Source organism: Dendrobium catenatum, unplaced genomic scaffold (assembly GCF_001605985.2).
Source record: "Dendrobium catenatum unplaced genomic scaffold, ASM160598v2 fragScaff_scaffold_313, whole genome shotgun sequence".
In the NCBI taxonomy this organism is placed as follows: domain Eukaryota; kingdom Viridiplantae; phylum Streptophyta; class Magnoliopsida; order Asparagales; family Orchidaceae; genus Dendrobium; species Dendrobium catenatum.
Genome location: NW_021318775.1, coordinates 1160509 through 1185994, shown reverse-complemented (window position 1 = coordinate 1185994; position 25486 = coordinate 1160509). Strand labels below are relative to the sequence as shown.

Genomic DNA, 25486 nt, shown 5'->3' with positions numbered 1-25486 from the left:
ATAAATTAATCATAATTTATTTAACTGAAATTAATTATCATTAATAATAATTAAATTATAATTAAATATTAAATTATAAATAATTATTATTAACATTACTTAATTATAATTAAAATAAAATTAATTTAATAATAATAATAATAAAATAAAACTAAATCTCTCTTCCTTACTGCCCACGGGTTGCTTTCTTCACGGGATTTGGCCGAATGAGTGTGTGAGGGAGAGAGTTAACTTCACAGTGAGTGAGCTCCCCTTATTTGCTTCCGATCAAAATGTCGTAACTTCCAAACCTACAGGAATAGGCGTCGAAGGAGGCGGAGAGGGGCTCGGCTTAGGCGTGGAGAGGTCGGTGCAGGGAGAGATCGGGTAGGTCTCTCTCTCTCTCTCTCTCTCTCTCTCTCTCTCTGAGATCGGGATTTTGGTCGGGACAGAGAAGGCGACGGAAGGTGGAGAGGGAAGTCGGGTTGTTGGAACAGAGAAGAGGGATCGGAGGAGCAGAGTTCGGTCGTGGAATTCGTGGAAGGAGGAGAGCAGCTTCAGAGCAGCCGAAAGCCATGGGGTTGGGTCGGTATTTAAAGGAGATTTGGGCGCTCGATCGAGGAGTTGTCGCAGGTTTCATGCAAAAATCCCGGGATGAGACGCGAGCACAGCGGGATTTGCGGGAAGAGATGCGAGTCCAGCGGCTCTAGCAGGGATTTCGACGGGATTTTGGGGATTTGATCGTAGATCAGAGCAGTTCGCAGGATTTCGAGGATCCTTCGACAGGTACGAGGGATGATTTCATTTTTTGTTCCTTTGGGTATTGTTCAGAGGTCAACAGTAGTGTTGTTGGCATGTGGAGTGCTCCTTGTCTCACCTTTTTTATTCCACTCTTTGCTGGGGGTTTTTCATATATCTTCCAACATGTTTCTTTTGTGTGTCTTGACTTTTTACAATAGTTGCACCATAGTGAGTCTTTATCTTTGAATTTTGAAGAATCTTTACCTTTCTCCTTCCATGATGATTCTTTGTTCATCACCATTGCTGAGCTTTCAATGACCTTTGGTTCTAACATCACTCCTCGTCAATTTTCTTCTGCTCGAATGAAAGAAATAGTTTCGTTGAGTGATGGTGTCTCCTCCTTGCCGAGGATCTGAACTCTAACTTCTGCATATTTAGATCCTGCAAGAAAATCATAACTCTATCTTTTTCAATAAAGTTCTTTAGGATCGCAGCATCTTCCGACATCTGGTTTCAATGCACCTATAGTGATCAAGTTCTTGTCCACAGATTTTGTAGAATGGTAGGCATACTCCGTCTCCCCTGCTTCGTGCTTCCTACTTTGACTTTAACTTCAAAGATTTGAGCCGCATCACGAGCTTTGGAAAAGGTTTGTCTGGCAGCATCCTATATGTCCTTTGCAGTCGAAAGGAACATAAATGTATCGCTAATTTCTGGAGTCATGGAATTCCACAACCATGACATAATCATGGAGTCTGCTTCATCCCATGCCCCAAATTTGGGATCTCCTTCTTTTGGTCCTCCTCCAAGCAGGTGATGTATTTTACCCTTCCCCTTCAAGTAGGTCTTCACAAATTGAGACCACTTCAGGTAGTTCTTCCCATTTAGACGGTAGGAAGGTTGCATGCTTTGAAGGTCACCTCGTCCTTGGTGTACCATAGAATCCTCAAGTTGGTCAGTGCTTGAAGAAGAGTTAATTTCTGACATTTTTTAATCAAATAATAGTAATGAAGACTATTTATTTGGTTTTTGGACAACAATGAAGGCTCCCAAAAAATTTGTAATCGACAATGAAGATCGATCCTCTTTTTTTTTTTTTTTTTTTTTAAAAAAAATTTTTTTTTTTTTGAACAAAAAATCTAACCGGTCACGCCTTAAAAGAACCGAACCGAACCCGCCTTAATACATGCTCGGGTTAAACTTTAGGACACAAGATCCTTTTTTTTTTTTCTTCTTTTCCCACGCAGGCGCGGCTTTCTCCCGCTACTCTCAGCGCGGCTTTCTCCTGCTACTCGCAGGCGTGGATCGGGCTTCCTATTGGCTTCGACTGGGTCGTGCGATCGGAAGTGAGGATCGAGTGGGGTGCTTCGCTCCTTCGACGATCTTCCCTCCCTGTCGGATCGGGATGCTTGCCGCCCGCAGTTCGGTCTTTCGTCCGTTGGCTCTGGAGAAGACAACTGAAGATGGCGTTCGGACGCTTAGCAGCGATCAAGTCTCGGCAGCGATCGAGTTCGACAACTTCGGCCTTCCTCTCGGATCAAAAGTTCCGATCGGAAATTCGACGATCTAGGATCGTTCTCCGATGGCAACTAAGGCCGAAAGCTCTGATACCATGTTAAAACAGAGAATTTGAGAGGGAAAAGCTTGAAATTATTCATTACAATATTCCCTATTTATAGATATATACAAGATATCCTAATGAGGAAATAATAAATTGCATAATTAATACATAAATAATACATAAAAATCTTTCCTAAATTCGTCCCCTCATTATGGCGTGATCCATGAGAGTATCCCACAGATTGATCTTTGTGTCCGTTGGTTCCTTGGGAACGGCTGGATTTCGACAGCTGGATTTCAACAACCACTCTAATCTTTTACTTTTCCTTCTTTGTGGTGCCTAAAAATTCAACAAAAAGATTCACATTATTTTCAAATAACTCATCATTCTCATGCATCTCATAGTCACTGTCTTCAAACCGCTCATTATCATCTATTAAGTTATAATCCACGTCCTTGTCCTCATCTTCGTACATCTCACCATTATGATAACTACTTATCTTAGATGCTTCTACATCCTCAGCATCAGCATATGACAAATTAATAGTGGTTCGTTTGGACAAACCACCAAAATTTTGCAAGAAATTGAGATCATCTAGCCACTCAAACTAATGCACGTTATCCATCATTCCTTGTTTGACTGTTAATATAAACATATTGAACAATACAATCATGAACAAACTCACCTATAGATTAATGTTTGTGCTTATATGTGGGCTCCGAAAATTCGGCCCTGGCCTCCGCTCGCTTTTCTTCTTTATTCGGCGAGGGAGTTTTAACTGAATAAGTTTCGAGGTAAATTTTGGAAGGCAAATGGGTTTGTGATAAGACACTACCCAGAGATTTCGCCCTCATTTTGTGAGGACTTTATGATCTGAGTTCTGGTTTCCTATAGGCGCAAGCCCCTATAGTTAATTACCTCTCCCGATCACGAGAGAGAACTTTCGATTAAGGCTAGTCGTCAATCAGATACGTATAGAGATACGTGTTATCTGGCATATAGTAGCAACATTAGGTATGGATTTGGAAAGATCGGATATTTGGGAATTTGGGGTTGAAATATTTAGGAAGTTTGGAAATTTTTGAGATAGAAAATTTTGATATTTAAATAGAAACTTCACCATCTTGCACTTAAATCGGAGGGTGGGGGAATGGATGATAGACCCGATCAAGATCCCATGGTTCCGTCGTCCCGGGCCATCATGGTCCTTGGCTACTTAGTCAGAGGATGTAGTCGACCCAACCTGACAGAAGGATCCTTGTCGGCAGCCGTGGGTTGCTTCGTCCAAGGGGACCTTGTAGACCTGGGTTGAATGTTTGTCTGAGGGGACAAATTTCTAGACAAATTTAAATCCACCTTAGCTAACAGAGGGCTTTGTGCCCTGTCAATCATGTCATATTGATTCATATCTCATGGATTTGATGCCACTAAGGAACGTAACAGCGCTGGCCATAACCGGTATTTCGTGGTGCCATTTGGCGGCAAAACCACTCGGTTCAGAGGGCCCCGGGTCATAACCGTTTATCCTGCGGTGCCATTTGGCGGCAAACCGCCGGTTAGAGGACACGTACCACATAATTACTAGCAGGAGATTGTTTGAGAATGGATCCTAGTAATATTTTCGACTATGCATTTGGCTCTTTGTGAGCTGCAGTAAATTTTAATTTGTCCACCTCGACAAACTGTTGCGGAGGGTGGATGAATTTTGCTTTAAGTGTTTTGATGAATTTATTTCAATTTTAAATATTTTTGGATTTTGATGATTTTGGGATTTTATTGGATTTTGGATTTTTGGAGTATTTGGGTGGAGCTTTGGATTAAGTGGACTTTTGGGAGACATTTGAAAGTATTTGGGAACCCCTCCGATTGAGATCTGCATTTAACACGGCCATCATCGGGGTGTTTGGGATCATTTCCCTTTGTTGATTAAACCCTATCAACTCGGCTGAGCTATTGACTGAGGATCGGGTTTTCGTAAGCTTTGTGTTATTGTTAGTGAATTCTTCTGATTATAGGCTTTGAAGGCCTAATATGAATGTATAAAATAATTACCTCAGTCGACCTCGTGACCGGATATTCATTTGAGGGTTCGAGACTTGTCAACTCTCGCTTGCCTGCATAAGAGATCGGGCTCGAACATTGAATCACTTATTGACCCGCACAGCATCCCTAGACTCAATGTGTTTCTACAACATGCTCGTCGTGTCACGACCCGACCGGCTAGCCCGAGTGTACGGGACGAGACAAAAGGTTGTACGGAAAAACAAAATAAATATAAACCATTTATATTAATGCTTTAAACATCATCCAAATAGTTAATTGAAAGAGCCACTAAAATACACACAAAATGAAAACTAAAAGTTCCAAATCATTAACTGTCTCACATAACTACTTAAACTTAAACATTCATTACATAAACCCAAACTTTAAACTCAAACTCACAAACTGCATGGAAAAATAAACTCAGACTCAAACTAAACATAAACGGAACAAACCTCATCCAGAGGTCCCTACGACGATACGATGTACGGTCGTCTGGGAGCCATCACTTCTCTCCTGAAAAACATTTTCAAAACGAGGAATGAGCTAACGCTCAGCAGATAACATGTATTCATCTCAAATTTATGACTTAAATAAAAATAAAACATTTATTTCTTTTGGGAAAAATTAGAATCAAACATTGATAAGCATAAATTGAATATCATTTTCATACAAGAGTTCTATAATCATTTTCTTAAAGCTTTTCATTTTCATAAACACTTCATTTCATAAACTTTTCTTTTCATCGTATTCTTTCATTTATATGCATCAAATACTTTAATCATAAAATATTCACCCGTCCCGGAAGCACCAATTTTCATACTGATCAGGTACTCAGTCATATTTTTGGTCATTTCCTTTACCATTTGGCTCCGAAGAACCCCATTTTCATTTGGCTTATACAAGCCCCATTACCATTTGGCTTTTGAAAGCCCCATTACCATTTGTTTGGTACTTCCGGATCAACATGCATATGCAATTGTAATAGATCTTATAGGGTTTAAATTATTCAGAAATTCATAAGTGTCTGTTCAATTCTTTTCATACATAAATGTTTTCCAGGTTTATCTAGAATTCAAGTATGAGACAGTAACCAATTATAAAGTCATTCTTACGTACTAATACAAATCAAATTTAACATATAAAAATTGCATGGAAAAGAACATTTATAAGCTGAACATAGTTTGCTTAACTTAAAAGAGAATTTAAATAATTTAGAGACATAAATCTGATTTAAATACAAGTACCTACCTCGCAAGTTTTGCAAGCAACCACTACAACGCACGACGTCACTTAGACACGCGTCGTCTGCCCCTTAACGTTTAAAACCTAATACTTTGCATAAATAAAAAATGTCATCAATATTACATTAAAGTTTATCGAAACTTTTCATAAACTCAATCATTTATAATTAAAGGATCTTAAATTTTCTTATTTGTCACCCTAATATTTAATAATAATTATTAAAATTTTCGGATTTAAAATAATTCAAAATTACAAAAATGAAAATTTATGTAAAAACCTTAAATTTCATTCTTTAAAAACATCCCTAAAGACATTTGGAACCACATTCGTGAAAGCATTTTCAAAGGGAAAGAGTTTTGAGAAAAACCCTAAATTTCAAACCCTCTTAGAATTAATTGAAACTTCATATTTACCATTCAAATGCTTTCCTTGATATTCCCTATCAATTTCGTAAAGAAATTTCATGCTTTCTCTAAACCCTAGAAAATTCTTTTCCAAAAGATTTGAGATTGAGAGGAATTCATATGAAAATAATTATACCGGAGTAATCCTCTCGCCGTCCTCTTCGATTTGAACTAAATATCTCGCCGGAAGATCGTCGTCGGAACCACCCTCGAGGAAGCCGCCGTCCGCCAGTCGCCCTTTCTCCCGTTCGGTCCGCTCAAATCACGCGTGAAATGGAGAAGGGGGGGCAGTTTGGTATATTAGAGAGAATAGGAAAATGATAAAAGACCAAACTGCCCTTACTTAACTAAATTTAGGCTTTAAATGATTAAGGGTAAAATCGTCATTATGAAACTTCAATAAATTTTTATTCCTAAAATAGGCAAAATTAGGTATAAGTGTTATATACCAAACGATCAGAATTTTGCAAGGGATTTTTTAAAATTATTTTTGTTAAATTCTGTTAATATTGAAAATCTCACTTAATTTCGTTGTGGTGCTTTGAAAAGCGTGCGACAACCTAATAATGTCGTTTTCGGGTTTTACAATTCTCCCCTCCTAATAAAAATTTCATCCTCGAAATTTAAAGGTAAAACTTAACAGTAAAGCCATACCTTAGCCAAACAAATGAGGGTAGGTCTCCCTCATCTCTGCTTAGGAGGATCGGGTTTTCGTAGGCTTTGTTCCATTGTTAGTGAATTCTTCTAATTATTGGCTTTGAAGGCCTAATATGAATGTATAAAATAAATATCTCAGTCGACCTCATGATCGAATATTCATTTGAGGGTTCGAGACTTGTCAACTCCTGCTTGCCTGCATAGGAGGATCGGGCTCGAATTTGAATTCATTTATTGACCCGCGCAGCATCCCTAGACGTCACATGTGTTTCTACAACATGCTCGCCGGGGCCTATGCGGGTGTTTGGAGGCATTTTATAATTGAACCTTGTCAACTCCTTTTATCTGCTTAGGAGGATCGGGTTCAAATTTAGTAACCCGCGTAGCATCCCTAGACGTCACGTGTGTACCAATAACACGCTCGTCGGGGCCCATGCGGGTATTTGATTACAGGTACCCCTTTTGTGTATCTATGTGTATACAAACTACGGTGCACGTGCAGGGGTATTCTGAATATATTTGTAAACGTCTTCTGTCCGCTTGCATGGATGTTGCGGATCCGGTGGCGTGGCATTGTAGTTTGTGGACGCCTTCTGTCTGCTTATATGAGTGTTGTAGATCCGGTTGCGTGGCGTAGCAGCTTCTGAATAGAGTTGTTCGCTGCTTTGTACAGGTAGACTGTCGTGCACTACTTGTTGCTTTCTGTAGATGGATCGTAGTGCACTAACGAGTCTCCTGCTTTGGTTGTAGGAGCTTGCACTTGTCGTAGTACTCCATGCATTTTGTTGTGGTCTTTGGTCTTTTCAGTGCATCCTCTACTGTTGATGTAGGTAGGTAGACGTCTTCCTTCACAGACTGAAATTGACTTCAGGATACTGCATTTACTGAAGTCTTTTTATATCTACCCATAAATGGCATGTTATACATACATCCGTATTCGTAGAAAGATTGTATGTATTGCAGATTTTTCATCCTTGCTTGTATGCGGACCAGCGTGCTTATTTGTATTTTGATGTTGATTGTCAGAGTGTTGTAATATTCTTGCCATCTTTCTAATCTGATATCTACTTGCAAGAAGGTCTCCTGAACTTTTCGAATACATCTTCGATAACCATTGTTCCCTATAGCTTGTAAGGTTGAATATGGTTGCTTATATTATGTTGTTGATGGTAGGAGTGGTGTAAGATAGCTGCTTCATCTGCTAAATGTCCTTCATACCTTGCTCACGAACATGCCGTATCATTTGTGGCATAACATTGTATGCCTGTAGGGATGATTTGGCATTTGACGTTCATATCTCCATTGCGCGCTTATCAAATCAAAGTCTGATTCGTTGCTTGTCAAAACCTTCTACTTATAGGGAGAGAACTGTATTTGCTTGCACGACTGATTGTGGGAGAGTTCGAGGAACTTCACCGTATTCATGGCATATTCTTAATAACCATCATAAGTCATCCCTTCTATTTGTAGTTTGAACATTGCATGCGTGGAATATTCCCCATGGTGAATCATAGAGACTTATCTATTTTATTGATGTGTTGTGTTCCACTTAGAGATGACGTGCCACCTCTATTTGTGTGCCTTTCAATGCTTTAATCGTGAGTATATTATCACACACTACTACTATCATCTGTGGATAACTCGTTATATGCAATGAAGCTCCCCTATTGCTTAATATATTTGCTTGCAGTGGTTCGAATGTTGTAGGTTCATTAATCTTCATTGTCTCCTACGATCATTCACAAATACTCATGTGCTCCCTATAGCTTCTTATAAATGAACTGTTGTATGTGTGATAGGTTCACATCCTTGTTTGTAGGTTTATTGTTTTGTCCATCACAAGTCTTCGACCCATGTTTGTATATGAATGGTTGATCATTACAAGTTTCTCACAATCAGTTACAAGCAGGTTATTGTAGACATTATAAGTCGTTTATTCATTAAGCCATTCATTAACATTTGCATCTTTATATGAATGCGAACTTTATTGAATCAAAGCTTGGTTGCCCGCGGTTCATACAAGTATGAGTATTATTGCATTATGCTCATGTTCTTTCTTTTCATTCAAGTTATGATTCAAGCTCAAGTTATGATTCAAGTTCAAGTTATAAGTCCCCCTTACTTGGTTCAAACCAAGCTCATAAGTTTCATATGACCTTGTTCAATTCATCATCCTCCATTGTACGAGTCCCCTGTGGTCCAACTCAAGTCTTTGCTTGAGTTCAAACATGTTCAAGTCCAAATCAATTTTGAGTCCTTGCATTTAGCTCATTTGATTTAAGTTTAAATTTAAATTATTGATCATTTGATTTCAAATAAGTCCCATGTAGTCCAAATTTTATTCAAGTCCAAGTCCCCAATTTTGCTGAAAATTTCGGCAGCCTCCCGGCATCTCCCCCGTTTAGGGGGAAAAACCAAGAGGCAACCTTCCCCACGACGCTACGTGAGCGCTTCAGGTAGATGTCAAAATGACACCGTGGTCGCATGTTTTATTTAAAATCCACGCCCGCTACGTGAGCGTTTAAGGGTGTGGAGCACAAGTTAGAAAAAAACACATATTTTCCCCCTCTGCACTACGTGAGCGTTCGGGGGTACTTATATAAAAATAAAATAAAATAAAATAACATTTTTATATCCCCTTCGCCGCAAGCGTCGCACCGGTTTCCCACCCTACAACGCTACTTGAGCGCCTAGGGGGTTTGCCGGCTCGTTGCTAGCATTGAAGAGGGATCTTTAAGTTGTTGCAAGCATCGCACTGGTTTCCCTCCCTACAACTCCCTACAACGCTACGTGAGCGCCTAGAGGGTTTACCGGCCCGTCGCAAGCATCGAGAAAAGAATCATCTTTTTTTTTTTTTGCTTTCTCTTTTTCTTTCTTTCTTTTTTCTTTTTCTTTTTTTTATTGGAACGCCCTCTAAGCTCCCCTCTTTTTTTTTTTTTTGAAACTTTTCTTTTTCTTCTTTTCTTTTCTTTTTTTTTTTTTTAATGAAACCTCTCAAAACTCTCTCTCTCTTTTTTTATCTTAAACAATAACAATGACAACAATAATAGTATCAACAACAGAAATATTAACACTAATATTAAGCACTAATAATGTAATGATAATATTAAGAGTAATATTAAAATAGAGGAAAAAATGGTTAGGTGAGCTGCTTTGTGGCCTGGAGTGGGTTTAGAGTAGTAGATATGAAGAAGGATTTGGCTATTAGAGTGGAATCAGGAACTAGGGCTTGGTCTATCAATTTAAATGGCTGGAGCTTCACAGAAAATATGGCCACAAGTGAGACAAACTGGATCAAACATGGTGTCCAAGCACATTGAGAAAGTAAGATCAATGCCAAGCTTCAATGAATCAAACAAGCTGCAAGAGAGCATTGATCTGCCGTCATTGAATGTGAATTTAAAGTTGGCCAACAAACCCGACAGATGCTTGTTGCTGCCCTTTTTCCCTCAAATTGATGTAGACAATGATTAACTCATATAGCCATAGAGAATGTAGCATCTTTATTCGCATCGTTTGAGCTTTTGATCTAAATGCTTGACCTTGCTTAGAATAATGAACCTGATCACATTTCTTTGATATTTCCCTCATGGCAATGTAGTTGATGATAGCATCAGTGACCAGCTCTTTGCCTTCCTGAATCAGGGCTACATTAATTTTGTTTTTGGAAGCTTGCTTCCAAACAATATCATACACCTTTGGATACTAGATGCTCAATGCAACCCAAGTAAACTCTTTGCTTGTTTGTAGAAGAAGCCAACTATCTTAGACATCTCCACCACAAGAGAGAGGAAGAAAGTTCTGCTTCTGCTGTTGCGTGGTATGGCTTGGGTAAGCTCCTTGTTGCCCACCTCCACATTCTTTGTTGTTTCCCCAGCCTACTCATACAAAAGTTCAATTTGTTAAGCCTGAAGTGCAAGTGTTTTATCTTCTTTGCCCGCACTCTTTGAGGCATCTCTCTTGGTTCTCGATGAAGTAGAGGACAGCATTTCCATCCATCTACCGTGGGAAAATTTCCATTCCAGAGATAGAAACCAAAATCCATACACATGAGCATGTGATGGCCAATACCTTCTCCATGTTCCCCAGTCTTGACCGGCTCTATCTTCTACGGACTGGAGGTATTTATATTTTGAGCAGAGAAACTTGATGGGAGATCTGGATTGGCTCGTGAGTTTGGACAGCAATCAGCACAATAAATGTAGGAGAAGGCGTTGGTTGGGTCGTGGCTTGGATTGTATGAGAGGATTTGGATTTTTGCTGCCGGCTGCTAACAGGAGAAGTCGGAGGCTGCTGTAGTTGGGTTGAGAGCTGAGGTGGAGAGGAGTAGATGCCTTGAGGTTAGAAGTTTGGTGGTCGGCTGGATTGAGGGCTGGTGCAGGTGAAGACAGTGGGCTTTGAAACAGACGTTGGAAGAGTAGAGGGGCTGGATGGAGCTGTTGGATTGAAGTATTGTTGTGTGGTAGGAATTTGTGTGGAAGACGAAGCAGGTAGGCGTTAGTCTTCATGTGAGGGAGGAGGCGGAACAAGCTTGGAGGGATTTTTTTTTTTTGTTCCTGAGATACCAAGCCTAGAGCTTTGATTTAACAACAAATATCAGGTTGCTGCCTGCTGGTGACGAGGAAGCAGATTAACGGGATTTTGATGACACAAGGTTTGCTGCTTAGCATTTAATGTATTTGACTTCTTTTCTCTGTTTGGAACCGGACTCTCATTATAGTTTTATCAAGTAAATAGCCATATTAGTGATTATCCATTTCTGTATTGATTTAACATGAGAACACTGCATTAATTGAGTCAAAGACGGCCTCGATTTGCGTGCAGCTTTCTCGTTTTGTGTGCATTCTCGCCTTGTTCGACATGTCAATTTCACCGAATATCGAAATTGTACGAATTGATAGTGCATTTAAGGTATTGTCGACGTTCCAGTCGCAACGGTGAAGTCCATTTCACAATCAGACGTTATTTGAGTGACACCGAGACTTATTTTTACATAGGGACCGTCTCGATTTGCGCGCACAACCTTAATTGAACAAATTGGCAGTACATTTAGGGTATTTTCGGTGTTCTGAACACAACGACGCAATCCGTTTTACGATCAGACATCGTTTGAGCAATGCCGAGGGAAATTTTTACAAGGGCCCGCCTCGATTTGCGTGCACAACCTCAATTGCACAAATTGGCAATGCATTTAGGGTATTGTCGGTGTTCTGAACACAATGACGCAGTCCGTTCGTCAATACGACGTCGTTTGATCAGCCTCGCGTTTTAATTTTGAGTGTCGGTCATCTCTTTTGACCGATCTCATCCGATTCGACTGCGAGGGGCCTCGACCTAGTAGAATTCGACATCCTGATCACAACGACGCCGTCCGTTTGGCAAACGGAGGTCGTTTGACCCTTCAAGTGACGTGTGGCGCCAAGGCTCATATTGCTTTATTCATCAGTTTGGGTCCTTCCTCGTGTGGTTTGAGGTATATGAGTCAACATTATACAACAACAACAACATCATCAAGCCTTTATCCCATTGTGGGGTCAGCTACATGAATCCTTTTTCTCAATTGTGTCACTGGAGCTACTCCAACCTTTTCACGGATATGCTCGTTTCATATCCTATCTCTAAGAGTAAATCCACTCATCCACCTGAGCATCCTCATCTTAGCAACACTTAACTTAATATTATGCTTCTCTTTTAATGGCCAACATTCTGCGCCATAAAGCAATGCAGGTCTCACCACCATCTTATAAATTTTTCCCTTAAATTTGAGTGGTACTTTCCCATCACACAATAAACTCTAAGCATTCATCCACTTGTTTGTGCTTATCAATAGAAATCAATGGAAAAACTCACTCTCCAAAAACATTTGCATTGATAGTCAATGACATTATCGTTGATCACCTTCAATGATTCCAATTGTATTGCACAAAAAAAAGTAATCGAAATACAAATAACTTTCAATGAAAAAAAGAAAAAAAAAACATAATAAAAATCAGAGGATCCCACAATATTATTAGATGAAATCATTGGTTCATCTATTATTTTTTTATTCTCTCTGAATTCATATGGGCCTAACAAATAAAAATAAAAAGAAGAATATTAGTTGATTAGACATTGAAAGATGAATTTAACATACATTTGGATCTCAATCCTACACTACTACTATTGCAGGTACCAACTATTTTTTTAATTTCTTATTTGCAATTGGTTTTGATGTGCAAAGCTAAGTAGAAAATCTGTGAGAAATGTACTAAGTAGAAAATCTGTCAGAAATGTACTCCCTGGTAGATAAACTCACTAATTTTTGGGCAAAGTTTAATTGAGATAGTTATGTTAGATTTTGTCTATTGAGTTGTTGGTCGTAAATGAGAAGCGCATATAAAGAAAGTAAATGAGACAACATATACAAAATTTTTGCATGATTAGGCAACCAACTTGGCCCATAACCATGCCTCATATACTTCATTTCTTAACAATTAAAAAAGTCTAGTACATCTAAATACTTCATGATCGATCGCGGTTACTCATAGCAGCAGATGTCTCTAGATGCCGAAGCGCGTCGTCTTGCACGTGGCACATCGTCCCCCTCGTAGCAGCACACAATTCTGAATATCAAATCGAAGCACAATGTCTCTCTCACGGATTGCCACGGATTGCTCGCAACGCATCATCTTGCTCGCAGCACGTCGCCTTGCTCGCAGCTGCAAGTCTTCTCCCTCGCATAATTTGGTCTGTAGTTCGGTCTCCATGGATTATAGTGGGAAGGCGAGCAAGTTAGAAGTATTTTTACTAAAATACCCATAAAGAAGCGAAGCCTTGTGGCTTCTTCCGTAAATTTTAATTTCTAATTTAATAGAAGGAACAAATTTGATAATTTTTAATAGTTAAGAGACTAAATTGAGGCAATGCGAAACTCTGAGACTAAATTGATCATTTATTAATAGTCGGCTGACTATTTTTTATTTTTACTCTTTTTTGTGTCCTATTCTTCCTTTATACTAGCCCATTCAGCTATGTAGTCCTTGGTGATTGAGAAACTGTATTTGATTTCATTCTCTTCACAAAATCATTAAAATTTCTTTTTTTCTAATTCTTATGTATGAATGGTTATAATCATGCATCCTAATTCCTAAGCTCTTTTAAATATTTTTTGCAAAATACTCAAGTTCATCAAATGAATAGTTCTTGTTAGCTACAAAATTTTCCCTGATAAATCTTGTGAAGTTATATACAATCACTAAACCATATTTCTTCTTAGGAATCTCACTTAAAATTTTGATGCTATAGGTCCAAACAGGTTTATATACAAAAGTTTTATTGGGATAGTTGTGCTGAAAATCTGAAGTGTGTGAATGGATGCCATGATCTGCTTGCCCATTTGACAGGCATAACAAAGATGATCATTAGTGCAATCTAGTTTGGGTAAAGCTCATGATTAAGTCTTGGCTAGAGAATTGTTTCCGTTTATGCATACTAGCATGACAAAATTTCTTATGCTACAACCAAGATTCTTCACGAGTAGCTTTCAAACATTTCACACTACTACTGCACAGGTTTCTAATATCATACATGTAAGCATTTCCATTCCTGAAACCTTATAACTCAATTTTATCATTAGAAACAAAGTTGCTTAATTATTTTATTTTAAAAAAAAAAAGTTCACTGACCTAGGTCGCAAAGAATGTACGTCCCAACCCAATCTTGAACCTACTCAAACCTTGTGCCTGCGATGGCTTGAGTGCAGGCAACAACGATGAAGAAGATGAAGCTCGGTCGAAGAAGACAAAAGAAGATGCTCTTGGTCTCCTATCCCGATTCTGCTTCCTTGAGAATGCGCTGAAATGATAGCAATGCCACGATGACAAAGGAGCTGCACTGAATGCGATGGCACAACGATGAAGAGGGATGAAAACAATCTAAGAAGGTGAATCTATCTTTCAGCCTCCCTATCCTGATCCAACTCAAGACCTTGTGCAACACTGGTCCCATGGGTGGTGGCAATATAATAGGATATATTTATTAATAGTGATATAAAACACAATTTTAAAACCCTATTCTGAAGGAGGCATTGCCTCAAACCACATTGAGAAATTAAGCCTCATGGCACGCATCTCGTTTAAAAAAGCACAAGTTTCACAAGAATCAGTGAGCTTAAGCCTTCGAACCTGTCCTCATGCGTCTCAATTCAAGGTGTCCTCCTCGAACACTTTTTTAATCCCTGATCTAGCATGTGAATTTCGCAACTCTTTTTAACTTTCAGAATGGATAATTTTCATTCTATATTCAAACAAGTGCTAAGCTTCGTATTTTTCATTCATGAAATTATCGAATAAAAAACTATTTTAGGATTTGTGAAACTTTTTTCTAAGCTTGTGCATTTTTCTTCAAACTTGAATATTTCTTCTATAAATTCATAAAATTTTCATGCGTTTCTTTAAGCACTCTAACTCTTTGTAGATAAATTCATTCATACTCTCGAAAATTTATTTCTTCATTTTTTTTTTATTTGTTTGAGGATGATTTTGAATCTAAATTGACTCTTTTTTTTTATTCTTCTTTACCTTTTCTTCTTCTAGTCTTATCTATTTGAAATTTGGATTTTCTGAGTGGTGATGTGGTTGAGTTATTATAGTCATTTCTAAGCTAAGGGGATCGCGGACTTGTTATCTATTGGATCCAGAGTGACTCACTTTGCATCTAACTCCAATTTGGCTAAACTGAGTTGATCTTTGCTAGCTGATTTTATCACTTGATTGACACGTGTACTAATGTGATGCAATCGGGGTATGTGGGAAGACTAACGACCCACATTTGGCTATATAAGATTTTGATGTTTACATCTCTTTCTTTTTAAGGGCATCAAGCTGCAACAGATTGTCATTGATATCATTGGTTAAATCATTATAACTTTTTGACTAAGCTGTGCGCATTTTGTAGTTATTTTACCTGGTAAATGTAGCGTCGAACAACATTTGGGATTTGTATGTCCCGTTTATAGCTTGTGCAACTTTTGTTTGCAGATTTCTTAAATATAAGTTCATCCACAATCATAGATTTTTAATTTTCATCTGAGATTGCTACCATTCATAATGATTTAATAACGCTGGGTATAATCTAGCTAGTTCATGTAATTAGTACAGTTTATAAACCACGTTAGTATTTTACCTCTCAATTAGATGCTTTTTGCTTGAAAAGTGGACTTCTGTTTATCGAAGGATTTTTTGGTCAAATAATTTTTTTTCAGCTCAATGGTTATGGCAATCCTGTGCAGGTTTTAGCTTTCAACAGGATTATTTTTCATTCTTTTTACAACTCATCTGTTTGTTTGATCGAAACCTCTCTAATTTTGGTTGGATAAAACTTTTTAGTGCGTGGTGACAACATTGTCTTAAATTTGTCTAAAATTATCTATCAATGACAATTAGTTACAAAATTTGTGGAAGCATTTTCTCTAAATATCAAAATAATTCTAGAATTACTGTTCCGTAATTATGTAATGATGCAGAGTTTTGCAGGACTCTTCCTGCTGGTTACTTGGAAATTGGGGAGTCAGCTGCTCAAGGGGCAATGAGGGAAACCTTTGAAGAAGCAAATGCTGAAGTAGAAATTATTTCACCATTTGCTCACTTGGATATTCCTCACATTGGACAAGTGAGGAAACTTTTTTTTTATTGCATTATTCATAATATTTACTTAGTCTTGGCATACTTTCTATTCATGAATGTGCCTTATGATGACCCTGCAGTACAGAGCTATATCATATTCCGAGCAAAAATGAAGGAGCCTTATTTTTCACCTGGTCCAGAGTCATTGGAATGCATGCTATTCACACTGGACGACATACCCTTTGGATCGCTTGCTTTTTCATCAATATATGTCACACTAAAAATGGTATACAAAATGATATATTCTCATCATTTGGGAAGCTTACTGATCTCATCTTGCTTTGCTTGCAGTATGCTGAAGATGTCAAGAATGAAAAGCTTAGATTTCATTACTGCACCATAAACAAGAGGTGATCAATTCCATATGCTTCACTTGCTCATATGTTTATTAATTTAATTAAGTATAGAATCTGGCAACTATTTAAATGAATGTTTAAACTTATGAGGAAACTGGGTGATATTTCAAAAGCCTTCGATTTGCTTTGAGATGAGTTCAATATGTTGTATCCAAATATGTCTATGCAAGATATCTTGAGCCTACTATGAAGACTAGCTAAGACGATGAATACACAAAGAGGTAGGTGGATGAGTATGAAGAACTCTGAAATTTGGAGTCCAAAAAATAACTCCCAACTCTTTAATTATAGGATTGGAAGGCAACGGGAGAGTCCATACCTAAAAAAGCAATATAATATTATAAGATTTACTATTACAGACACATGTTATTGACAGGAATAAATACGCATGTCCTGTCGTATTTGGTGTGGCTCTAGAATGATCATAACGAGTGCCTACGGTGCGTACCTTCAATGGGTTATTTTTAGCTGGGGGCTAGTGTGATTGATGAGGAAGAGTTGGTAGGTTTAGGCCTCATGTAATTTGAATGAGAGGTCCTCTGTTAACTTGACTTGGGCGGGTTCTCCTTTGGGGCAACTTTTCCTTGGGCAAGTACCTGCATTTGTTAAATCTTGTAAGAATGAGTCCCTTATTGAATGAGGCATGCCTTGGACTAGTGCGCCTTTTGACCGAGCTCCTCTGAGGCGGGCTTGACTAATCCTTGTGATTTGCTTCCACTAACATATTGGGGTGTATATCTAGTTCCCCAATTCTATTGCTCATTTGGAGAGTGACTTGCAAAGAAGGTTAAAAGAATTAAAAAAAAGTACTTATTATTTCTTCCAGCTAAATAAAGAGGGTGACACCCACACCTTCACTTCTGCTAGCAGCCATGTTGGAATGGGTGTGAGTATTGTAGGAGCAACTCACCCTAATTAAAGCCAAGTTTGAGGAGGAAAAGAAAAAATGTCGTTTCCCTTGAGAAGATGAATGCATCTACCGTTGCTATTGAGGACCTCTTCTCAACGTGCTAACAGGTGCTAACTCTGGTGGCTGAGGTGTTAGTGACTCACAAGTTCAGGAGTCGCCAAAGACAAGTAAATTTCTTGTTAGGGGTGAATTCGTTTTGGAAAAAGTAGTCACGAGTGGAGCTTTTACCCCTAGTATTTTATTATATGTTGTATTTAAATATTTTATTGGGTGCAAGTAAGATGAACTAGCCCTTGTTTATAAGCATCGAATGAATAATGTAAAAAGTTTATATCGACTATAGGTTGCATTTATGTTTAATGCCATTATATTAGTGACAGATTTACATTTCATAACTATGGCAACTTCGTTTTTGGCAAGTTTGATCAATATGAATGATAATGATGGAAATGATTTTAATTATGGTTGATATGACATTTACCTCAAAATTTAAAATTTCCTCCTATAAACATACCTTCAGCTCTCAGTGAGAGTTTTGCTGCTTTCATTTCTCTTCTGACTTTGTCTCTCCTCTCGCTTTTCGTATTCAACCGGTGTCAGTGCTCTTTTATTGTGAGATGGCGGCTTTGAGGAAAAGCCACTAAGCCCTTGTGGATATTGAGGTTGCCCAGTTTATCGATAAGGTGTCATTGTTTGTTAACATGGTCTTCCTTGGTTATTGGTTTAAGGATGTCAATTTTACAATGTGAGTATCCACGGATGTTGAGTGATGCAATACTCTTTTTGACGACCAGCTTTACATTCTTCATGAACACTCATCAAGGTATTGAACTTTTTTGGATTTGTACTAATGCAAATAATGTTGAATTCGATTGCGAGCATTGTCATATTAATCTCACACTTGTGAGTGGAAAATATTTTCTAGAGCCTCAACTTGTTATGGCATTGACGCCTCTACGGACGAGTGTGTCCAGCGCTCCTCCATCAATATTCAAATGAGCAGGTTGATGAATAAAGTGAGAGATTGGAAATCAAAGTTCCTCGTGAGGTTGGAGATTAGGTTGACCTTGTTGACCAAGCCTATCATCAAGGAGAATCATTGTTTGCCTGACTTGGATGATGGCAAACTCTAAGTCATCATTCAATTGAAGGGGATGGCTCTATATGTACCCAAGTATATTAGAAACTTGTATAGTATCACTCTCTTTCTGCTTTATATGATATTTTTGAAGTTTTCTTATTGCTTTGGTGCTTTCTGTGATTTACTTTGTTGGTGAGTAGAATTTGTATGCCCGTTCGATGGAGCCAGGGATACTATAGTTCCTGGGAGTGAGCCATGTAGGCTCATGAGAATAGGTGAGAAAGAATGTGAAAGCAGTGAAGCTTAAGATGACAATAGAGTTGTCTAGGCCGAGTTTGTCTCACTCGTTCACGCCTATTCACTCAAAATCGATAATGGCGGCTCCTCTCAAGTTCATCCCTCTTAAGTTGTCTATGTCCATGAATCTATTTCTTCTAATGGATCTTCTCCAACCCCAAAGGCCGAGAGTGGCCATTGCAAGGCTTGTTGAGTTACTAGCGAGGTAAGGCATCGAGGATTTCACCTCCTATCCTTGCCACTAAGAGTGTTGAAACGATTAGAGAAAGTGCATCTTGCCTTCCTCGTAGAGTTATTATCATAGATGTGGGTCTAGCAAAAAAGCAGTCCGAGAAGCGACCCATTACAATGACGCCCAGTGGCAAAGGGAAGGAAGTCATTGGGGCTTCTACCAAGAAGCATGGCTCTCCTGTGGCTTTGGACTTGCAAAGTCCAAGTTCCTCCCCGTCACGCCTCATCCCTCGCGAGACGAAACTGGCATGGGAGATGTCATCCACTAGACTGTGATCTTGGTTGGGCTCGATGCAATCAAGAACTTGGAGCCTACCTTCACCAAGATGGGGATATGGATGGCGACTTGGCAAACCAATTATAACCTTGCTTGCAATCGCACGAAGGCGCTAAAATGTCTTAGCATGTTGGAGGAGACCCAACAAGCGAAGACTTCCTTGTGCAAGGAGTTGCTACTCGCCAAGTAGCGGAGGTGGCATACTCGCTAAAGGCCTAGGTGGATTCACTAAAAGTCGAGCTAGCGAAGGGGAAAGTTGTTGTTGAAATGAAAAACAATTTGGCAAGAAAGAGCGCTGAAGAACTCTCTCGAAAGACAAAGGAATTTAGCGACAGGAGGACCAGTGGACCATTTCTAGATTCCCATCAATACTGTTGAACTATTGGGGTGCAAGTATAACGAGGGTATTGAGTATTGCTTCAATAAACTGATTGGCAACAGTAATCAGGACAGCAAGTTCGGCAATAAGCCATGCTTCTACGCATTGATGTTTAAGTCTTTCGAGGGTGAGGATGACAATGGAGTGAATGCAAATAATAATTGAAGCTTCTCCTTTTCTTGCATAAAAATAGTCAAATGTAAAACTCATTAGGGTACAGTGAAGTACATTTTGCTTACTCGCATGTTCTTTGTCTAAATGCTGTGTTTTGTTGGATTAGATTTTTTCTTTACATTATGTGTGGTTTACTTTGGAGTGGGTCTTCTATGTTAGAGCAATTTCTTGCAATTTCACCTTAAATAAATCTTACTTTTTCCTATGTTAGAGCAATGTCACAAGGCTTGGAATAGGGTTTTATTTCACATCTTCGTTTAATGTAGATACCTTAAGTTGGCTTCAACTTTTATCAAACATTAGTCTTCATTGGGGTAACCACTTAAGCTTGTAATAAGTGCGGACTCACACTCTACTTAATGCGGAATCGGTCGTAAAAAAGTGGAGTCGCCCACTTAGGCTACATTTTTATCTTAGACTTGCACAATGTTTCCTTGGATGATCTTGCCCTTCACTAGACCTAAATCATCGTACAGTGGATCATTTAAACTCGCCAACTAGAAGAAACTCGCATTCTATTCAATGCAAACTTGGACGCAAAAGAGGAGTTGCCTTATAGGGCTATATAATTTCATTTAGTGGTGTGGAAACAAATTCTATGGGATATTGAGGCTTTGATCAGTGTGGCTACACGGTTTTATTGGGGAGAGTCGTTCGGCTTGTTGTAGGATTTTATTTCACATCACTTTTTAATGTAGACATCTTAAGTGGGCTTAATCTTTTGTCAAACATTAGTCTTCACATGGGGTAACCATTTAAGCTTGTAATAAGTGGGGACTCATTCTACTCAATGTGGAATCGGTTGTAAAAGAGAGGAGTTGCACACTTAGGCTACATTTTTATCTTAGACTTGTACAATGTTTCCTTGGATAATCTCGCCCTTCACTAGACTTAAATCATCATAAAGTGGATCATTTAAACTCGTCAACTAGAACATACTCACATCTATTCAATGCGAACTTGGACGCAAAAGAGGAGTTGCCTTATAGGGCTATATAATTTCATTTAGTGGTATGGTAGCAAACTCTATGGGATTTTAAGGCTTTGATCGGTGTGGCAACACAGTTGGTTTATGTGGCTTTCTTGAAAGGTAAGAGTTGAAATGTGAGTGATTTCTGCCATGAGTGAGTTGACTCTAACTATTTTTCATGTATAAAATTTTGTAGAAGAGAGAGAGATAGAGAGGGGTAATGCATGACCGTTCTACCTAGAAGGGAAATTCAAATAGGAAAAGAAGATGATCTAATTAGGCATAGATTATTAGTCTACCAAGGGACCTTAATGCTCCTTCAGATCATTTGTTTTGGGGTCCAAGGAGTAGTCTCGTCACTCTTTGACTTGACCTTGAGTTGAGATCACCCTAATCCCAGGACTTAGGCTAGTCACCATTTTCATTCGAAATGGACTATCATCATGAGTAGAGTTTTATCATGTGATGACCTTGGCATTTGCTTGAGCTCAAAGTTGGTCAACTTCAGACTATGGCGGGAGTTGTTGAAGTCAAACTCTAACTAGACATTTCCTATCAAAGAAGGTTATTTTCTAGGACCATTAGCGGAACACAAGTTCCCCGATTGTTGGAAGGAGCTATTTGCTAGTGAATGGAGTATGCTCCCCCAGACTTAGTAGCAATTAGTTGTTTGAATATTAATTTGTTTGTTTTGTAGTTGTTTTAAGTTTGCTAAATTATAACATGTTGTGAAGAACTCATTGTATTCATGCAAAGCAAAATTTTAAAAAATACAATTTAGAGATACACAAGGATAAAAATCTTCTATGAATGATAGAAGTTCTTGCGGTCGTTGGCCTCCACATTTTGGGCACTTTTTTTTAAGTGAGTCTATAACTTATATGTTATGGGGTGACTTTTTGTTGATGATGTAAGGACATTCCTAGTTTTAGCTTAGCTTCCCAAGCACGAATTGGAGAGATGTAGTGTAAGCTTTTTTCAACATTAAGTTTCTGTGGTGAAACACCTCTCTGACTTCTTTTGGTTTCTTCTTGCTTCAGTGATACCTGAGTTTGGTGCTCTTCTAGCAAATCTACAGCGGTCTCCAACCCTTCTCTATTTCATTCTTCCCATTCGCCCAAATCACCTTCTACAAATTTTTAGGTGGCAACCGCTCATTGTTTATGCAACTCATACACAATCGAGAGTAAGGCTCAATGAGAGAGAAAATAGGTTTGACCCATTGCCTAGGATGTTGTGGTCCTGAGTTCTCAAATGATAGAAGGTAGCGCCTCTACTCATTTGCTTTTTGCTTTCTTCTACCTTCTTTTTCAATAGTCACAATTTGCTTTTTTTGCTTCGACTTAGTCATTCGTCTAACGGTGACGTATTGAAGAGAATTTTGAGGTAGGTACCCTAGGATTGACAAAATTCTTTAATTTTCTTGTTAGTGAACTAGGGCTCTTTGTCGGTGATAATGGCCATACGGAGGTCGTACATACATATTACATTGATTCAAATGAAGTTTTGGATGACCTCAACTGTCATAATTGCTAGTTCCTTCACTTCAATTCACTTGGAGAAGTAATTGACTATCACCAATATGAATTTTCTGTCCGTTTGCAAGTGGAAATGGTACAAGCAAGTCCATTCCTCAAACAATGAATGACCAAGAGCTTGAGATGTGCTTTAGTTTGTACAACTGTTGTAGTTGCATATGGTCAAATTTTTGGCACTGCAAGTACTTTTTGGAGAAGTTTTTGGAGTTTTTTTAGAGTCGACCAAAAGTATCCATGCTTTAGAATGCGATGTGCAAAGTCCTCCCTCCAGAGTGGCTATCGCACTTGCCTGCCTATACATCCTTCAATATATTCTCCAGCTCGCTCTCCTTTATGCACCTCAGGTTTAGCGATGTTATTGATCATCTGAGGAGCGAGCTCACCTCCCATTAGGAGGCATTAAGAAAACTTCATCTTCAACCTACAAATATTGACCGTCAAGGGGAGTATCTTTCTTATTTTTAGGTAAGCATATGAATCTTACTCACCTTAGCATCCTGTTCAACTCGCATCAATTTCTCTTCTTCAATGGTGGGGCAAGACAAGTTCAAGGAAAATTGCCCGTTTAGATTCCCTGCCTTTGATAGCAAGCCAATGAGTTGATTTTACTCCTTCGGGATCTTCAATATTTTGAAGTGCTTTAGTTGGCTAATCTCTGCTATCAATCTAAAGAGATATCTTTGTTGTATTTCATCTCACACTTTGTAGCGTCCATTGCCTTGATTTAGTACTAGCAACGAGTCGAAGTAGTCTTCCAAGTGCTTTGCATCAATGCCGGCGACAAACCTCAATCCTACAATCAAATCTTCATACAATGCATGGTTTGCAACTTAGAACTATCTCCACGATGTATGTGAGTACCACTCTTATTTTTCGTAATTCCTTGCTCGCCAAACACTCCATCCCCATATAAATGTCCATAGTTAGTTGCATCCTCATTATTTTCTTTTTAGATTTGGAGTGTGAAATCGGTAAGGTCCTGAGATTTTATGGAATCCTCAAACTATATGCAACTTGGAACTCGCTCAACTAAATCACCAATTTAATAATCTCCTTGAATAAGCCCATGCTTATTTTTCCATGATTGGGTATTTGAGCTCAACCCCTTAGGTAGATTGGTCACTACTTCATTCTTCTCTAACTAGGACCGAGCTAATATCATCCTTGTCAACTCTAATGTACAACAGTAAGTCTTCTCCATGTTTCAGGATTTGGAAGAGCAGTGATAAGGATAGAAGCATCTTCATTTATTGGGAGGAGGTCTCACATTCTTCATTCCATGCAAAATGCTTTGCACTTTTGAGGACTTTGAAGAAGGCCGAGCATCTCTCACCCAACTTTGAGATGAAGCGGTTGAAACCAACGACTCATCCTGTAATTTGCTGCATCTCCTTGGCCATCTTCGGTGATGGCATATCCAATTTGAATTTCACTTTATTTTGGTTCATCTTGATCTCTTCTGGGTGTGGAGACACTCCAAGAACTTACTCGATCATATAAAAAAGTACACTTCAAAGGGTTAAGCCGAATATTATTATTATTTGCATAGAGAATATGTCCCTCAAGTTCAATATATGTTGCATTGGCAACTTTTCACTAGTAGGTCATCAACGTAGACTAATGTTCCTTTTTAACCCTTAAAGACTTGGTCTATCATGTGCTAGTAGGTGGCTCCTGCAACTTCAAGCTGAATGGCATCACCTTATATCGAACAAGTCCATCCACCGTGATAAAGGTTGTCTTCTCGCAATTATTTGGGTGCATTTTGATCTGATGATAACCTGAGAAAGCATTGAAGAAGCTCATGAACAATAATCCAATTGTCGAGTGAGTCAACTATTACGTTTACCCTTGAAAGGTGGTTAGCTATCTTTGGGGTAGGTGAGTTCAGGTTAGTGAAGTCCACGCACATCCTCCTTTTTTCACTTGCCTTATGTACCATTATCACATTGGAGATCCAATCAGGAGTTCCTATACCTCTTGCTTTATAGGTTCGGGTAGAATGGTTGTGGTCTTATTTTTTGTTTGATAGGTCTCACCTCCCTTTTCACATCAGGTCTAGGGCAAACGATTTTTGTTATTTATACCTGACATCTCAAGCAAGATTCAAGTGAACACGTTGACATCATCTTTGAGGACTTGGATGAGTTCATGGCGATGATGCCCAGGGCAAAAAGATGCGCTTATTTTCTATGTTTTATGCTCCATATCACGTAGTGCTTGGTTTTTTGTTAATAGCATCAATTCGCACTCATTGCACTAAAGAGGAAGTTAGATTCAAATATGTCCATGGAAGATATATTGACCGTACTATCAAGACTAGACTAGTATGAAAAAGAGCTCTGAATTTTGTCCATGCTCAATGTATCTTAGGATCGAATATAAAAGGCTATAAAAAATTTTATGAATGAAGAGAACTATCACTTTGGTATTCTTTCACATATAATTTCTTGTTGTTACTCCTCACATTTTTACTATTCAATTATGAGTATATGGATGTGCTTGATATATAGTTCAAACGAAAAAATATTCTCTCAGGATATTCTAATCTTCTTTTTTTTTATGATGTTTCTATCAGTTAAAATTCGTTTTGAGATATGTAGAATAAATATAATAATTTTATTATTCATTGTGATTAAAAAATTTTTATTTTCTTATGAGATTTGTGAATATTATTAATAAATAAAATTTGCCCGATTTCTGGTATGAATAGTTTATTGACTTGGTTGACAGGCCTGGGGCAAGCCCATCTGATCCAAATGGTTTTGATATGGAACATCACTTGCAGTCTTGAAGATTACAGGTCAGTGTTGTGTGTTTTTTCTTGACCATTTTGGCCTTCTCAATCTGTAATTCTTCTTCACTGAAATGTGGGTTAGGATGGGTTGCTTTATGTATGGTTATCAATTGCACATGTTGATAAATAGATTTTTTTTTTTAGTTATTATAATTCTTTTGAGATTTGAAACTGACTTTCATATTTT

At 38.5% G+C, this 25486-nt stretch overlaps 1 protein-coding gene across 1 annotated transcript in view; it reads left to right on the top strand.

Annotated features, from left to right (window-relative positions):
- The window catches only part of LOC110092687 (nudix hydrolase 23, chloroplastic), a 45531-nt gene extending 20057 nt beyond the window's left edge, over positions 1 to 25474 (top strand). The window contains exons 4-7 of the mRNA XM_020817334.2: positions 16140 to 16275; positions 16375 to 16515; positions 16581 to 16639; positions 25236 to 25474. Coding sequence (XP_020672993.1) covers positions 16140 to 16275; positions 16375 to 16515; positions 16581 to 16639; positions 25236 to 25296 — 397 coding nt within the window. The 3' untranslated portion in view covers positions 25297 to 25474. The remainder of the gene's footprint in view (positions 1 to 16139; positions 16276 to 16374; positions 16516 to 16580; positions 16640 to 25235) is intronic.
- Positions 25475 to 25486: the final 12 nt, after the last annotated feature.